General features: G+C 36.4%; 1 protein-coding gene across 1 annotated transcript; it reads right to left on the bottom strand.

Moving 5' to 3' along the window:
- Positions 1-2,275: 2,275 nt before the first annotated feature.
- On the bottom strand, positions 2,276-8,761 carry LOC140229935 (uncharacterized). The gene is made up of 3 exons (XM_072310135.1): positions 8,697-8,761; positions 6,119-6,432; positions 2,276-2,553 (listed from the first exon to the last, which is right to left on the bottom strand). The coding sequence occupies exons 1-3, from the start codon at positions 8,759-8,761 to the stop codon at positions 2,279-2,281; spliced, it is 654 nt and encodes a 217-aa protein (XP_072166236.1). The 3' UTR covers positions 2,276-2,278.
- Between the last annotated feature and the right edge of the window lie 11,093 nt (positions 8,762-19,854).

Here is a 19,854-nt window from a genome sequence, read left to right as displayed (position 1 = left end):
TCAGAGTTAGGAGTCCATTACAACATGTAAATTTGCGGTAACGTATCTGATTGGTGATCAAAAATCATATATGATGCTCTATTTCAATTCATTTTTACTCAATGAATGGCCATCATTTAGAATGTTCCACTTTCTGTTTCGTATTTGACCGGTTTTGAAGTTTCCGAAAACACATCTTTGAATGTATTACTTTGTGGTTGATTTTTCGGTTTTACTCACATGGAATTGAACACTTAATCTGAGAATGGCCCTGTAGTATTATTATCGTTATATAATAGTAAGATCGTAATGATATTGTTATCATGTCATAATAGTACATGAACAAAGGTACTGATACGTCGATTTTTGAAATCATCACTTTCAAACTTATTTGCAGCCATATGGATAGTTATTCAATGTTTCGGTGTTACATTCATGAGTTGTAACACGTTTTGGACATCACATTTTGGCGTAATGGCGATATACACATGCATGCATACACTTACAAACAGGTATATATATATATCATATATATTCATTCATATATATATATATATATATATATATATATATATATCATATATACTATATACATTGGAAGCCTTCCTTAACATTCGTTGCAATGGAATATAACCAAAATATACACAAGCACACAAGTGCAGCTAGGATCAAGATTATATAGTATGGTCATTCAGGCCTTTTTCTCCAGATCCAGAGAGCCAGTTTCAGAAGAAATCATTACTGCATTGCTACTGAGCTGTATAAACTACTTTGTCAGTTCAATGCTGCTCATCGCGATGAAACAAGCCATCCCTTCTTTGCACATTTTGATACCTGCAATGTTATGTGAAAGACATTAGACCGATCATTAACACCAGCCATATATAGTTGGAAGTGATTATGTTTGAAAAGTATATATAATTGGAAGTGATTTGCATAATATGTACCCAAAGACATATACAGTTGTACTGAAGTTATAACGATAATAGTATTAGTATCGCTATATAATAGAAGATAATAAAGATATCATTATCCTATATTACAATAGTACATGAACATAGGTACTGATACGTCGATTTTTAAAATCATCAATTTCAAACTTATTTGCAGTCATATGGATAGATATAAAATGTTTCGGTCTGACACGTTTCTGACATCACATTTTTGTGTAATGGTGATATACACACGTTTACTTACACTTACACACAAATATTATGTATATATATATATATATATATATATATAATATATATATATATTATACATATATATATACATATATATATATATATACATATACATTATATGGAAGCCTTCCTTAACTTTCCTTTGGAAGTGATTATCTTTTTAGAAAAGAAAAAAAAATCTCTTGAATTTTCTCTGACACTGATGGATGCTACATCACATCTTAATATTTTGAAAACCTATTAAAATTCACTTTCTTTTTGCACTAAGGAGGTAAAATGACTAAAGGAGAAGAGTTTATACACAAAAAGGTTAAAAGCCACATAAACATATTAAATAAAAACTTATTTCCTCATGCATCGCACGCCATAAAAGCCTGAGCTAGACAGGTGGCGGTGTGCAGTTGAATAAACCATGAAAAGAAAAGTGATAAATATTTTCTCATTTCGTTGTTTTAAAGAAAAACGTCCAGGTCTGAATACGTTCAGTAGTGAGATGCATGGCAATTATAGCATTTTAAGAATATTTTATGCAAATGACATGGATGGAAATTAGTTCTTTATTTTGTTTCAGTGGAAAACAACCATCGAGGATTTTGCTATTATCCATTGTGGGCACAATTTCAACTACTATACAAAGTACTGACCACGATACGATCCCTTACCAGACCACTGTGATTCCATTATGTTCTTGCTAATAGAAGTGGTATAATAGCATTATGCTTATAACATGATTCACAATAGCAAATCACACGGTAATTGAGCATACAAGATTGCTACATTGTACTCGTGATTCATCTTGAATGAATTGGGCGTGGTGATCAGTGATCCCTTCATATCCTTCTCACGCCAATGAACTATCAGCCTGGCAGACAATCATCTCCCGTTGAATTGAATAGATGAGTAAAATAGTTCCGGTGTTAAAATAAATGGGCAAGGTCTACTGCAGGCAGGTTTTGCAGACACAATACGATGAAACGGGAATACGTGACAACCAGTACATTTATTATGATGTAACTTATGAACAGTATAACAACGTCACAAGAAGAATATGTCTTTTATATGAAAGGCCCTTTCCTGCAAATTGCACAGATGTTAGAACGCGTAGTAAAGGGTTAAGGAGAGGGAAAACATTTTTTAAAGAAGACAATAATTCTCTCAATGATTGGCGGCGAGGCTGCTGCCTGCAAGCTGCTCCGGAGTTTTTCGAGCTGATCCTGCGGGAGTTCCGGGGTTGATGAAGCACACTGTCCGGCAAACACCACAGCCGACGATTTCCTGCACGCCGTTGGCTGCTGGATCTCAAAGCTCTTCAGTTTGTTACAGAGAAATTCGGCTTGAAGATCACCCGATTTGAAGTCGTACACGAGAATGATCACCTTGCTCTTTCCTGACCAAAAAAAAAAAAAGAACCCATATTTCAATGAAGATCGTTAATCGCTAATTGATTTTGTCTATCATAAAGTACAAATAAAATACATAATCCCTCAGCCTGGCATGGACAGTTTAATGGACTAAAAGGTAAAAAGGGTTCCTACTCATTTGTTCTTAGATGTATTCATTCATACGAGATGGATGGTATAAAGACAACGAAGCTCTGACGATTGGTTATCAATCTTACCAGTCATTGCACAAGAAAGATGAGGATCGCATGTACAACAATTACTCTTAGATTTCTGGGAAGTAATTTTTTTTTTTTTAATTCACGATAAATCTTATACGTGTAAACGGTTCACTTTATACTTGTACTTGATAACAGCTGATTATGATTTTGCATCGTAATGACATGGTTTTTACCATCAATTTCCTCACATTGTCGACAAGGCATATTCGAGTCGGTTCGGTGTTAAAGTGAGAGAGATGGATCATCGCGGCGGGAGAAAACACGTTGAAAAAAAGAAGCAACTAAATGCCAGACGTACGGATGTATACAGGTAAAAGTGCCAGATGATATGCAAGGTTGTGTTCACGTAATGTGAATTCGCTATGCTTGGGATCACCTATGTTGACAGTCTACATATAGAGTAAGCCTAACAGATAGACGAAGTTTTATCTAATTCGGATTTGCAATGTTTTACAATCTAGAATTTCACTTGTTTTGCCAAAGAGAAATATTACTGCACATTATACTTTGAAGGCATAAGCAAACGTGATAATGTGATTAATTCATAATTCTTCCTGTAATTTTGTGTCTACACAAAATACATTTTTGTAGATTATTTGCAACCCTTCCTTCCCTCCAACCACCTGCATGGCCGTAAAAGCCATCGTCACTATGCAAAATGTATGAAATGATGCAAGTTTATTTGTCTTCTATTTCAGCAGAAAAGATAAATTTCAGTGAAAATGTGTGTGGGTTAAGAAATTACCGTAATCATTTGCATTGGAGATGAAACTAATACGAAAACTGACATTCCATAGCTTTACGGCATTATGTTTTCAGGTTGTCCGTCCGTCCGTCCTGCCGTCCGTCCGTCCATCTGTCCGTCCGTCCGTCCTTCCGTCCGTCCGTAATGAATTTTGTGGACAGGGTAACTATCAAAACCTTTTGAGGTATCCTAATGAAACTTGGCATGTATGTGTATTAGGGGGTGAAGTTGTGCCTATCAACTTTTGGGGGCATATGTTCAAGGTCAAAAGGTCAAGGTCAAATACATAAAAATTTCCACCATATCTATGCAATGCCTGAAGATATTTTCTTGAAACTTAGTGTATACATGTATTACCCAATTAAGATTATCTGGTGAAAGTTTGGGTCATGATTTCAAAGGTCAAAGGTCAAAAGGTCAAGTAAAAATATTAAAACTTCACCTTTTTTCTCTGTACCTTGGAAATTGTTCATGGTATCTTCATGGAACATAGTATATATACATGTACTGACTGGTAGTGATTACGTAGATAATTTAGGGTTCATGGGGTCAAAGGTCAGGGGTCAAAAGTCAAGGGCAACACTTCAAAATTTTACTATTTCCCTCATGTTTATGGAATGCCAGCTGGATTATTTTTTTTTTTACACTTGGTGAATGCATGTATAACCTAATAGAGATTCTCTGGAATTTTTTTTGTTTTGTTTTTGCCTCTAAGGTCAAAAGGTCAAAGATCAAGTGAAAGTGCTGAACTAATTCTTTCCTCCATCTCGGAAGTGGCTCAAGTTATCTTGAAGCTTACTACATATTTATGCATGTTCTGCCTGACAGTGATTATCTTATGAATTTTAGGGTCAAAGGCCAGATGAAAATGGCAACAATTTACTAGTCAATACAGAAATTGCACTTTTTCTCCATACCTTGAAAATTACTCAATGCATAAACGTATGAATGGGTCTAAGTCAAGTTAAAGTCCTTAAATCCCAAATACATGCTCTCCTTTTCATCCAAGTAAACCTAGGTCAAGGAAGGTGAACATTCAACACATTTGTGACAAACTTGTCATTTTAGTATTTTGCCAATTTTGTGAAAATGTAATTCCTCATTGTCCGCATGTACTATCTAGACCTATTAGGAGAATCATGCATTATGGCGGAGGCATACCAGTTGCCATTGCGACATTTCTAGTGTTACCTAGAATAACTCCCCATAAACCTCCATAGCAAGTTTGAATAAAATCCGACAAGAAATGTGGCTTATAGAGCATATACAAGAAGTGTGACATGGCCTCCAAGTCAGAACACTGAGGGCGCCGTCACCACAAACTGTTGTGTCCTTCATGTAGAATGACCACCCATACACCTCTTTAGCAAGTCTGAGTAAAATCAAGTACACTGTATAAAGTTATTGCCTAAATAAGCATGCATTTTTGCAAATTTTGACATGATCAGGGTGACCTTTGGCCCTGTAAAAGGTGGAACAGTGAGGGCAGCATTATCACTAAGTGTAGGTGTATAGATTTGACTATGATACATTTCCATACCAAATCTGAAAAAAAAAATAAAAAATCGGTCAAGAAACAAGGCCAGCGTCGCACACACAAGCAGACCCTGTTGAATTTACCTTTTCATGTATAAAGACGGAACAAGCGAGGGCGCCATCACCAAAAACAATATAGGCATCTTCATCTCACTATACACTTTTGCCAAATTTGAAGAAAATCTGATAATAAGAATAATATGGCTGATTGAGCACACACAAGAAATGTGCATTGGAATCCAAGTCGGAACACTGAGGGCGCCGTCACCACAACCTGTTGTGTCCTTCATGTGGCATGACCACCCATACACCTCCTTAGCAAGTCTGAATAAAATCCATTGAGTAACAATCATGTTATTGCATGAATAAGCACTTTTGCAAATTTTGACATGATCAGGGTGACCTTTGACCTTGTAAAAGGTGGAACAGTGGGGGCAGCATTATCGATGGGTATAGGTGTATAGATTTGACTATGATTCATTTACATACCAAATTTGAAAAAAAAAAAAAAAAAAACATCGGTCAAAAAACAAGGCCAGCGTCGCACACACAAGCAGACCCTTTTAAATTTACCCTAGTTTTCATGTATAAAGACGGAACAAGCGAGGGCACCATCACCAAAAACAATAGGCTTCTTCGTCTTACCATAATACACCTTCATGCCAAATTTGAAGATGATCGAAGAAGAGCGCTCACAAGAAAATCTCTGCGGCGGAAGCTGCGGACGCGGACGCGGCGCAACGAGGCCAAATTCATAGTATCCTCCGAACTCTGCTCGGGGGATACAATAATTGAATATAATATGATATTACATTTATATGATACAACAAATTTTCCCCTGCCTCAAAGAAAAAAAAATGTGTCGTGCACGCCAACATTAAAGGGCAAATCATTTGCAAAGACAAACTTTGGAAGTAGTCTATTTTGCAACGGACAGACTAAAGGTCGACTACACCTTGATTCCCTCACATATCATCAACCTTCATTCGAGGATTACATTTATCGAAACATTATTTTCCTAAGTATCTTTAAACTCGAATATCTGCATACCAAGATTGTAACAAGCCCTCTGAAGTAACCGATCATAGAGAGCATCTGTGACGTCAGTGATAGACAGCCTTCTGTTTTTGATGGAATGACAGAGAATGAAGACGTCCACGTCATCAAACTCGAAGTGATCCATGTCTCTCACGTTATAGGGCATCTCTCTGAAGTTGACTCTCTCTACAACGCCTTGCTCACGTAAAACTTGCATGAGGCCAGCCACAAGTTCTGAGCCTCCAGTAGTACCAACGGTGACATCAACTCTCTTCTGCTGAGGCTGCGCCTGCGGTTGTGGCTGCGGCTGCTGGACAAAAGGAATCAGAATGGGTTTATCACAAACCCTGTCGTGCCTGTGCGATATATTGAAGACTGTAGTATACATGTATATACCATCACTGCTTGGGTCTTGATATCTTGATACCAGCTATATTGGCCCTATACGATGGCAACTCTTGACCCCTGAACAGGGGCGGATCCAGGAATTCTGTAAAGTGGTTTCATTTCATTTTTTTTCTTTTGTTTTTGACAAAAAATAAGGGGGGGCGTGCGCCGGTTGCGTCCCCCTCTGGATCCGCCACTGCTTGAACTATACTGTATATAGTTTGTCAACCTCTTCGCTATAAACAAATTGCACATTATCAAGTTTAATGCTATGTTGTACAACGTAATTCATGTTCAAGTTTCAATATCTTTTTTTTAATCACATCATTTTATCTGTCATTATACTGGTATAACACAACAACAGATACACAAGAAATATCGAGGTTAAAGGGATTGTACAGTACTGGTTGAGACCTAATAGGGCGGTGAGTTGGCTCAGTCGGTAGCGCGTCTGCCTCACGATCACGCGGCCCGGGTTCGAACCCGAGTCTGGACTGAGCAATGTTGTGTGTAAACATACCGTCCCCTCTAGCAAGAGGCAAAACACTCTGTCCCTCGGATGGGACATAAAATGGAGGTCCCGTGTATGAGAGAGTCACAACTCATGCACGTAAAAGATCCCGCTTCATTCATTCATCGCAAAGAGCAGGGTGTCTAACCCGGTGAAGTGGTCCCACCCCACATCCAACTGGACCCCATGGAAGACCAGCTTAGTGTAGCTGAATATGGGCTATCTTCACAGATGGAAAATGAACAACAACAACAACAATAATTTCAGGTTTCTAACATTTTTAGGTGAGATAAGAAATCTCGTACGAAATATGAAAGAGCATGCAATTCTATAAGGAATTCAACGTTTATTTGATAAAAATTGGTTTTGAAATGGCTGAGATATCCAAAAAGAGCGATTCTAATAAAGTGTGGGACCCACACTTTGGAACGATCGCTTTGTTTTATTTTGTTTTTGGATGTTTCGGTTATTCCAAACCCGATTTTCATCAAATAAACTTTGAAATGCTCTTAAAATGGTATGCTCTGTGCTGTATCATAAGTGTTTTCTGGTATCTTGCAAAACTTTAAAAGCCCAAATTCTCATCTCAACCAAAACTGTACTATCCCTTTCATTCCAAGCAAGTGATATACCTTCAAAAATATAGTGCCAATTAAAAAAAAAAATGTATGTATATCTATCATGTAGGCCTATATGTATTAATGCAGTTTGCCATGTATATGCAACTCTGTTAAGCTTCTTTTCAGCACATGGTTATGAGGGATTAGTAAAAAGAATAAAAGAGGCGCAAATCATAATTTATGGCATGTGAATCACGAACAAAAAAAGAAATCAAATTAACCCATCTTGATTTTTCGTTATCTTATCAGTTAGAGAAGATATAATCAACATCATTATGTACTTTCGTTTAGTGCGAAGAACGGAAAATCGGACGGTTTCTTTCAGCATGTTGATCATTTATGCATCTATGTCAGTCGAGTGACCGGTATTTGAATAATCTAAAATAACATGCATGGCTGTTATTTGTTGTTGCTTTCCAAAAAGAAAAGAAAAACATTAGATATGTTGTGAAAGGCCAAGTGTATAAATATTAGTAGTAAACCAGCCCTAGATTTGACGCCGACACCGACGGTAGTGGCACTATCAACCGACTGATGTCAGTTAACTGTGAAATTGAAACATTTTCGTTTTTTTAACTGTTTTTATTTGTCTGATCAAATATATTAGTTTTCAGTCTCAATTATTGTGCTTTACATCATAATATCACAAGTCTTCGACAGTGTTTGCTTTGTAAAATTATTCCACTGTAAAAAAGGAAAAATACCACAGAAACAATAGCACTTTTAAAACGTCACGTGATCACCCAGAATTTTCCGTGAACAGCGTACATGATATGGAAATTTTCACTTTTTTGAACTTCACGAACTATAGAAATCATAATTTCTTTTTTGTGCAACGTTTCGATATTATTATTTTTTTTTTTTGGTCGTTTAGGAAAGTTACATAGAATCCCAATTTACATCCATTATTTTTCTTCGATGTTTAATTGGAAAACGTATAATAAGATTCAACTGCTTCAACGTGTCGAAAAAGAACTTCGGTTACAGTAACCACTCTTTATCCAAATATCTTTGCACTGCTTCGACGCAGCAACGGAATAAAGAACACAACAGATATACCTTAAGGGGACTTCTTTCATTGATTCCTGATGGAGACTTCTCCCAAGCGTTGTCTGACGGACTAGCACCTCTCGACATATTATTTTTGCTATCGTTTTCATGCCAGGCTATCAAATGATTGTGGATTCCACTTTAATTGCACGACTGCATAAATATAAAAGGTAGATTTTCGATGTTCATGTAGTAACATAAAATCGCAAGTTATTATTTTGCGACATGTTTTAAAAAGAGTTTTGAAAGTCATGTTTAAATATGTCTGTATATACAGCTGTAATGTATAGGTCTAAGTATATGACATATATATATACATATATATATATATATATATATATATATATATATATTTCAATTTCAATATCAAAGTTTATTTCATTTTTCGACAAAACATATATTTCACTTCCTTTGATAAAAGAGAATAATATATTAAATGAACATTGAAGAATGAAAAGACTATACCATAATTGAGGAACCTTATAGTAATTACACATTGTAGTAACACAGAAACAGAAGTGGTCGAATTAGTGTACATGTATAACCTTGCTTAAAGTGCGAAATATGGAGGGACCCACTAAAAAAGCAGAGCTTGTGGAATGTTGGCCCCTCTGGAGGAGAACATCGAAGGAAAGATAAATTGAAGCACCGTGAAAAAAAGAAAAAGAAAAAGAGGAAGAAGTCTGGATATATACCATTCCTTCCTTATCCAATTAAATATGTACTTATACTGGCTGGCCAGTATGGGTATGTTGAGCAGACTGTTCAGTAGTCCACTGGTAACAATGATTACTTCGCGATGATAAGGATGAAGTGGGAGCTGCAACAGTGTCTCTTTATTTTTTGTTACTTTGTTTAAAAAAAAAAAGAACACTTAAAGGGGAAATCCAGTCAAAGTTAGTCTGATAAGAAAGATTAAAATATTACGATTTCAATGGTATCATTTTGATCGAGATTGAATGAAAAATACGGAAGTTATCATTTGAAGATTTGCTATTTTTGGGGAAAACATTTCTTGAACAGTCAATATGAATATGCAAATGACAAAGCGAGCATGTCATCCCCTCACAACTTATAGTTTGTACATAAAATTATTAAATTTCTAGTTTGTCATTCAAACGCTATTATGAGGCTCAAATACGAGGATCAAATCCTGATATCTAACTGATTATTATTCTGAGATTATTCAACCAGGAATAGCATCGTGTTTCATACTTCAATGGCAGAAACATTGAGTTTTCGTCATTTTTTTCTTGTACACGATCAATGGAAAATTGTAAGGGTGTGACATGTATGGTTAGCTCACTCATTTGCATATTCGTATCCACTGTGCAAGAACTGTTTTGCAGAGATTAGCAAAACTTTAAAATGTCATAGTAACTTCTTTATTTTTCATCCGATTTGAGTCAAATTTTTACCGTTGAACTCGTAAGATTTTATTCTTTTATATCAGACTAATAATTGGACTGGATTGCCCCTTTAAGTTACACTATTTTACGCACAACGTCATTTGGTTCGATCATCGTTATAGAATGACCCCCTTACGTAATTATCAAATATTCAAATATTCCTGGGATGAGAATTGTGCGGGTGCATGTGCAGGAAACTAGTCAATGCAAGTTGGAAACAACAATATAAAATGGACAAAATGTGTTCTTTTGTTTTTGCCTGCTTGTTAATTGGATACTCACTGTTTATAACTTTGAAGCATCAGTCATCAGCCTCGAGGTAGAGATACCGAGAAAAAGTAATCGTATTATTTATCTACTAGACAAACATTGCTAGATTTCTTAATGAACTGTTAGAGCTTTTAAAACACGATTCTTTTTATTTAGAGTAAATTCAGCACAATGTCATTGTATTGTCCCATGGCAACTACACAACACGGCTTCTTTATCAGATATATTGACAAAATCAAATAGCAACTATAATGATAACGCCGAGAGTTTGCAGTTACACCTATCACATGCCTACATAGTAGCACAACTTTTTATGGATGACACTCCCTCCTACCAGCCCCCCCCCCCCTAATTACAATCCCTCTCCCTCCCCTTTCCTATTTCCTTCCTTATCGCTCTCCTTCAGTTCATTGTCGTGTCGGAAATTACCATTTTTTCATTTGCGAATGTCACGTAGAGTCGATCATTACGATAATTTCTTGTATTACGCGTGAGGGGGGGGGGATGCTCCCTACAAGCATTGCTTTGTAGCAGTCCTCCCCATTTCCAAAATTTCCGAATATTTACAATATTTTGTTAACTTATCCTTTATTCTGTATTATGATGAAATCTATGTATTCAATTTCTGTAATGTATTTATATGTTTCTGTTGAAAATGGAAAAAAAAATGAATGAATGAATGAATGAATGAACGAGTGAATGACTGAAAGAATGAAATTCAACATTAATTTGTTGGTTCCAGGCAAACCCCCCCCCCCCCCAAAAAAAAAAAATGATAATAATAATCGTTTTCAAGATTAGATGATTATCAGCGGAAACGAACTGTTAAATGGAACAAAAATGACTTACATGTATACTGAAGGCTTATTTCCAATGATGTAGGCAATAATGGCATGCGCTGCACGCAAAGTCAATAAATTAACCTACATGTACACTACTAGTATACTAGAGATGCATACACAGTCCTCTCGCTGTGCTACCCACCACGGTGTCTGGTCAGGCTTAGCCTTTAAACAAGGCAACTCGCTCTGCGTGCCCCCATATAGCGCGTTTACCCCACAAACCTGTTGGCCGGCGAGTGGAGCGAGCCACTCGCCGGCCAACAGGTTTGTGGGGTAAACGCGCTATACGGGGGCACGCAGAGCGAGTCAAGTTCAAGTTTCAAGTTCAATCATAGTTTATTTCCAATCAAAGAAAATCAAAACGTAATGCAAAGTATACATATCATAAAATGATATTGTCTACACTTTTACAAAAGGTTCTTGTAATATACGAAATAAATTATATACATCAACATATGTACAATAATCAGAAGGAACGATGCGTATACATGTATACTTCGCGAGCTTTCAGAAAATAACTTCAATTTTGGAAAATAGCGATCCACAAAAAAGCAAAGCTTGTAGGACGTGGAACCCTAGATAATTGATGAGTATGCAATATATTGTTCAAGTTTGTTTTATTATTTTCTTACAGCATTTATATTAAATATAGATTACTTAAGTCGTTTGTAAAAATATAGCTATACGCTGGCTTCGACAATAATAGGAAATAAGTATCAATGCTAATGCCCAGACGGTGTTCATTGAACTGGTGTACCGGGAAAATATAAGAAGGACGACACACTCGTACAGACATTCAGTTACCCACACACATATACGACGCGAGACAGTACCGAGAAGAGAGAAGACGGTGACAATACAAGTCTACGAGGAACAAAGACAGGAAGGAAGAGGAAAGAAGAATAAAGAGAGAAGAGAGGTCTGCATACAGAACACGCCAAGTGCTGCGACATCAGGACAGGTGAAACCTCAAGCATAAATTAAAACAATTAATTCAGATTATCTAGAATTATAAGTAGCTAACAAATGTTTTCTGAATTTGTATTTAAATGTGAGGAATGAGGGTGAGTCTTTTAAGCTATTATCTAGATTATTCCAAAGTCTGGGTCCGGTATACAGAAATGTATTTTGGGCATGTACGGTTCTCATGAATGGAAGATGGAATTCGTTGGATCGTCGCGTAGGATAGTTATGTACATGACTGTTTCGATGAAAAGAGTCGTGAAATATTTTGGGTGAAAAGTTGCTGTTATAATTAAACATGAACTGACCAAGTTGAAACACATACAAATCTTTTATTTTTAGTATTTTATGGTAAAAAAACAAAGGATCTGTATGTTCTCGTGTAGTTAGGTTAAAAACAGTTCTGAGTGCTTTCTTTTGCAATAAAAAAAGTTTATCAAGTAATATCTGATATGTATTACCCCAAGCAAGAATCCCGTAATTTAGATACGGTAGTATCAAACTAGAGTAAAGAGTTAATAATGCACATAAAGGAAGATAATATTTTAATCTGTTCATTACGCCAATGTTTCGTGAAATAGTTTTACATATGCTATCAATATGATTCCTCCATGAAAGCTTGTTATCAACGCAAACACCAAGAAATTTAAAAGTAGAAACTTCTTCTAGGGGAGTAGTATCAAATGATATATTGCCCGGGAGGCTATCTAAAGAGTTACTAAAAAGCATAAATTTTGTTTTTTGAATATTAAGTGACAATTTATTTGCGTATATCCATTGTATAACCTTTTTCAGTTCTTCATTTACTGTTCTTGCTAAGATATTTGGGTCGGGATGGGAAAAGAAAAGGTTAGAGTCATCCGCGAATAATATGAATGATAGTTTCTCCGAGGATCTATGAAAATCATTGATATAAATAATGAATAACAACGGGCCTAGTAAGCTCCCTTGTGGGACACCACATGTTATCGTTTTATTTTGAGAATCAAAACCATTGACATGTACAAATTGGGATCTATTTGATAGGTAACTCGTGAACCACTCCAAGGCCTTTCCACGTATGCCATAATGGGATAATTTTGCGAGAAGTATTCCATGGTTAATCGTGTCAAAGGCCTTGGAGAAGTCCAAGAAGATACCTATCGTGTGTGAAAATGTGTCAAGTGCGTGTGTGACTTTGTCGATGAGGGCGAGTAATGCGTGTGTTGTGCTGTGGTTTTCCCTGAATCCAAATTGAACATTTGAAAATATGTCACAGGTTTTAAGAAAACGTACTGTCCGGATGTAAACTATTTTTTCAAGAATCTTGGAGATAGAAGATAATAAAGATATAGGTCTATAATTGTTGACATCATCCTTCTCCCCTTTCTTGAAAATAGGAATTACTTTCGCAATTTTCATGCTATTTGGCACATGGCCAGTTGTAAGCGATGAATTGATAATATGTACTAAGGGATCCACTATTTGAGGAATTATGTTTTTTATCAGGTGGTTATCAATTCCGTCGTGGCCAGGACTTTTTCCTTCTTTCAAATTGGCAACAATCCTTACTATTTCTTCTTTATATGTAGGGTCAAAAAATATAGTTTTGGAGTTAGGTGTATCTAAAAAATCAGTAAAAGTTTTACTAGAAAGAGGAATATTTTGAGAAAGATTTTGTCCAATTGAAGAGAAGAAGTCATTAAAAATTTCAGCCATGCCAGCGGGAGTGTTGCTGGAGGCATCGCCCCATCGAACTTCAGTAATATTGGATGAATTGTTAGGTGTATTCATAGCATCTTTTAATATTTTCCATGTGTTTTTAATATCATTTTTATATTTATTTATCTGATTTACATAAAAGTTTTTCTTCCGCGTACGTAATAATGTGGTGAGTGTGTTTTTATATGAAACATATTTTTTCTTATTTTTTTCAGTAGGATTGCATCTGTATTTATAAAATAAATTATTTTTTCTATTTATAGATCTTAATATGGACTGGGTTATCCACGGGAGTTTTGGAATTTGCTTATATCTATCTTTTATGTTACGCTGCGGAATATGGTTATCGATTTCAGAGGTAATAGTAGATATGAAGTAGTCATAAGACAAATTGGCATCGGTGGTGTTGTATACAAAGGACCAGTCGATTTCTTTGAGGCTGTTTTGGAGACTTGTAAGCTTATCTGCAGTAATCTTACGTCGTTTGTGATAGTTATTTTGTTTAGTCAGTTTAATTGGAACCTGGGCAAATATAGGATAATGGTCAGTGGTGTCTGAGAGAACGATACCAGACTCAGGAAGTGGAAGAACGTTAGAAAAAATGTTGTCTATGAGGGTAGCCGATTGACTGGCGACTCGGGTAGGCTTGGAAATTAATGGTAAAAACGAAGCAGACATTAATGTTTCTATAAATTCTTGTGGGTTGTTTTGGGAATTACATTTCATGAGATCAATATTAAAATCGCCCATTAAGAATGTATCTTTGTTAAGTATAATGGGATTTTGTACTAAATCCTGCATATATGTCAGAAAATCATTCAAATTCGACCGAGGGGGTCTGTAAATTACGCCAATCACAATGTTTTTTCCATGTGGATTTATCAATTCAATAAAAAGGGATTCGAGTTTATCGTTCATAACACTGATCTCCTCATGTGTAATATATTTAATTTTTTTCGAGATGTACAAACCAACTCCACCACCGACTTTGTTGTTTCTATTTCTAAATACAAATTCGAATCCGGGTAAAGAAAACAAATGACTTATATTAGAGTTCAACCATGTTTCTGTTAGCCCTATGATGGAGCAAGATTTTTGATCTGGGTTTTCTAGGAGTAAACGCAACTTGTCAAAGTTTCTGTTGATACTGCGTATGTTAAAGTGAGTTAACAACAATGTTTCATTGACTGTATTCATAATACGATTCTTATATTGATTTTCAGTCAAATAAACACATGATGGACTCTGAACTGGATCATTTGAGTCGAAATTATATTCAAATTCTTGTGCTGAGGTATTGTATTTATTGGATATATAATCTTCATACAAACTGGAAGTAATATTTGCATGGTCAGATTCAGAATGCCTTACTGTGTCATAAAATTCATCACTATTCAAGGAATTGAAAACAAAATTTGTTATGTTAGCCATGGTTATAATAAAACATTCGGGAGTTAATAACTGGCTTCTCGCCTGGACCTGAATCAGCAGCTACGTGGGGGTATGCAGACCTAGAAGAAGAAAGGAAAACGGAATGTGTACAGAGAAACATGAAACACACACAGAACAAGGAAACGAACATGAACACACATGAAACAAAATCAACATCGTTACGGATGGTACTCAAGGCCATGGTCAGCGTCTGGGTATGTACATGAGCTGGAAAAAAAAAAAAAAACCAATGCAAAACATTAGCATGATACCAGAGGAAGCTCCCTGCTACACTATGGGTGTAATTAAGGAAATGCAATTATAAATTTGATTTACAAAATGAGACAGTAATTGCAGAAATTAGAATGCAACTAAGAAACAGGTATAAATGTTATATTACCTATGAATTATTGATAAACAGTATACTGTATGCGAGGTATTATCAACCGTACATTATACAAATGTTAGTTTGTTGGGTCTTTTTTTTTCCCCGTAAAGTGAGTAGAACTAAATCTATATAAATCTTATTTATAGAGAAATTGCGGACAACCATGAAGGACTCAGAAACAGATGACATTTACAATTGTATACCAGTTGATATCAAAAAGAGGGACCTACATTATATAAAATCAAACGTTGTCTGAAATGGAGCTTTACAGTGGATGTGATATAGGAAATAATGACAAGTTATGCCTTAAAGTAAAATGTAGAGTCAGATGTAACTATGCAGAGTGCCTAACAGTGGGGCCACAGAACACAGTAGTGCCACTTAGGCTCGTTTGATAACCATTGGGAACCTATCGAGTGTAGCTCCCACAGACAAGCCAAATCCAGGCATACAAGGATGAGTGGAACAATTAAAAATAAAGGGTAAGATTTTTTTTTTTTTTTTTGCGATTCACATGCATAGCCCGAGATCATCCTCGAGGGCCCCACTAAGACCGTTTAACTACTGCAATACACATGCATAAAATTGTGGCTTCAAAACTTCGGCACTCTGTATCATAATGCACGTTACAGTGACACTTTTAGAATGGCTGACATTTGAAATGCAGTCAATGAATTCACATCATTTTAATTACAATTAACACCTGATTAAGGAGATATTCTGGCTGAAGAAAATTTGTGAGAGTTTACGCAGGTGCATCATTGGGGGACTACATAAATACTGTTGCGTGAAAGACATGATTCCGGATAAGTATACAACAAAACAGGGGAGATGGCGTCCCTATTATATTGCTATTGAATAGGGGTGAGTGAATGAATTAAGTTAGTAAAGCCTAGGTCAGATATCCACCTGGCCCAATACGAATTTGTGGATCGCCTTGGAGTCGGCATGTTGTGATAATCGGCCAACCTTCATGCTAATAACGTTTTCGAATAAGATATTGGTTGGCTACTATCAAAACACTCTCTGTACGGGTGCCGTACCAGCCCCGTGAATAATTTGTTAAGGCCCCTTTACCTGGGCAAGGTATGCAATATAACCACATACTTGGTGTAAAGGGGGAGTTCAGTATTTTTGGTAGAAGGGTGTTCTGGCTGAAAACAATATCAAATTGACACTCGAATTTCATTCCCAAACGCATTAAATTTGAAAGATATGATTACTTATAAATTAATTACAATTAATTTTGATAGATTAGAATATACTGTATAACACACCAAAATGTATTACTTTTACATATCAAATTAGTGAGATTTTATTTCTTTTTCTCTGTTAATTTCACAGTATATAAATGAAGTTAATATATTTCGTAAGAACAGGTTTTCGTAATCCAAGCGATTTCGTATACAACCTCGAAGGGGTTATTCCAAACTCTGTCTAAGCTAGCTGAACTCTCCCTTTGATACCTACACCTGTATTCAAAGCTTATTTCATCATTCCAACAGAGTTGAACCTTTAAAGTTTAATATGCCAGAACTACTTCGCCATCCTCATCCTCACAGAAGTCTATCTTCTGAAAAATGTATACTACAAACTTTTGGTGATTATTGTTATTGTAGTATGCAGTAGCATTAATTTGCAGTTGCACTGCTGTTACTAAATTGCACATAACAATTGTATGGAGCAAAAAACATGTTTTAATCAAGGACGTACATAAACAATATCTGATTTTAGTCATTATTGGTTGATAAGATGGATGTAGGACGGCGACAAGGGTTACAACAGTAGAAAAAACCTAAGGTAATCCGTATAAATTAAAATACTACGAAATTTAAATTGTTGTCGGTTGTGGCCCCAATGTGGCCAATGTAGTACTGAAGGTTACAAAATCACATCCGAATCAAATTAGATAATGAAATAATAAAGGGGCTTAGGTACCGAGATAGTTGCAAGGTGGCAACACATGTGCATGTCGCATAGGTTTTCGAATAGGTTGCATACTTACATGCTTATCACAAAATGTCTACGGACTGGCAATTACAAAATTGAAAGTGCACATCACGCAAGCTAGAATGTGGAACGGAATGCCCACCGTTAGATAATAATACAAAGAATTAGTATAAAGACCTTGCAGTATCAATAGGCGTTTATGCCGTAAAATCTAATCAAAATACTGGGGAACATTTCTTTCTTTCTTTCTTTCTTTGAGCTACGTTTAACTTGCCACAGGTGCTGGAGGTCTATGCTATACAGATTTCATAAAAACGGATGGAGTCAATAGGATTCAAGATAAGGCTAGGTCAGGCTATGAAAACACTCGACTTCAGCGTTAACTATTCACCAATACAATATTTGTCTGCGTTGATGAACCCCATAAATTACATGTATGTCTGAACGAGCAATTTCTTCTATTTTCCTTTACCTTACAGACATGATTCTGCTCATGAAAAGGGGAAGATATTGTTTGCATACATGTCTCATCTATACACAGAGAGGCTATGTACATCACTATAATATGCGAATGTAAAGTACAATCCAACGCAGTCACGGGACCCGACCCGTCAGGTGATCTATGACCTACTACATAATATTATATAGTAGTTCGTACATGACTGTACTACAATCATACAATGTAGCTCAACAGTGTTCCATAAGTGAAGTCAGTAACCGTGACTCATTAGAAATGCTTACCTGTGTAGCTTCTTGATCGATACCTTCAACCATTTTGAACGGTTTCACAGATGCACTTAACTTGATATGAAGTCAGGCACTCGTTTGGTTCGTTTGTTACGAGCTACAACGTTTCAGCTACATTAGTTTGTGTACAGATGTCCCATGTCGCATTGTGTAAAAGGACACACAAATGTACTAGTACGGAGGGAATCGCTACAGTGCGGGGAATCCCCGGCCTATTGTCATGATTTCGTAGCCTGCGTTCAGTCGCTACTAGGTTTTTATCTATGTACAGGATGTTATTTTCACAGACCTTTCTGATAATTTACGTAAAGGTTATCATTGCAGGTCTTGTCAATTCATTGTTCTTCTGTAGCTATATCTACTTTACAGGGTGAATTTAATGACTTTAACTATAGCAATATAGAACATTCCTCTTCATCACAGACAAGAATGACTCTAAAAAACAAAACAACGAACAAACAGAATTAACCATTAATGAGACACGTCCATATTCAATGTAACAGATAATTAGTCTTCAACGAACATACACTAGCAATAAAGAAGACATCTAAAACATAATTTTCAAAGACGAAAATAGGCCCTATAAGTATGCGTAGCAGAGAAGACAATTCAATTCAATTCAATTCAACTTATTTTCATTTCCATGAAATAAACAGGGAAATGTACAATGCATTAACAAAACATATTTATGATAAATTCAATAAAGTAGATAAACAAAATTCACGAGATCATTAGTTAGAACAAACAGTCAAACCTGTCTATAGCGGCCACCAAGAGAAACAACAAAGATGGCCGTTATAGACAGGTGGACGCTATAGACAGGTTGGTGGCCATTTTGATTGTTCAATACATGTACTTGCATTTTATAATAGCAGAATACCGCATGTTATTCTTTAAAACCAACAACCAGCAAATAAGTTTGCATGTGCAGCTATGGTGATTTTTGCTGTACAGTTTACTTCAGCTTAACTGCTCATGAATTGAATTGTAAGACAGCTTCTTCATGGCGAAGAGCTGCATTAATTTTGCCAATCATGATTTATCGCTTCAGCTAAATTTTATGGGCGCTATACGCAGGTAGATATTCACCACTGGATACAAACTGAGTGGCCGCTGACCGCGTTAGGCACGTGACCGTTAAAGCCGTGTCACACCTTTCCGGGTAAGCCTTGCGTGCGACTTGTGAAGAACAATTTTTACTATCCGGAGGTCCCCGCTGATGACCCGCGCATGACAGTACCTAGCACGTATCTCACTCGTAGTCGCCCGGAGGTGCGCACGCAAATCTTTTTACCCGCAACCATGTTTAGGCCCTGTCACATCTTTCCGGGCATGCTACGCGGGCTTGTTGTGTGTGGGGATTTTCGAGGGTACCGGAAATTTCTGAGGACGTACAAGTATTTGGGCCATAGTCAGTGCATGTGTCTTACTTGCTGGACACGTTCTATTTAAATTCTACTTGCGGGTATACTGTGTGAC

Source organism: Diadema setosum, chromosome 6 (genome assembly GCF_964275005.1).
Source record: "Diadema setosum chromosome 6, eeDiaSeto1, whole genome shotgun sequence".
In the NCBI taxonomy this organism is placed as follows: Eukaryota; Metazoa; Echinodermata; class Echinoidea; order Diadematoida; family Diadematidae; genus Diadema; species Diadema setosum.
This window is presented reverse-complemented; position numbering and strand designations above follow the sequence as displayed.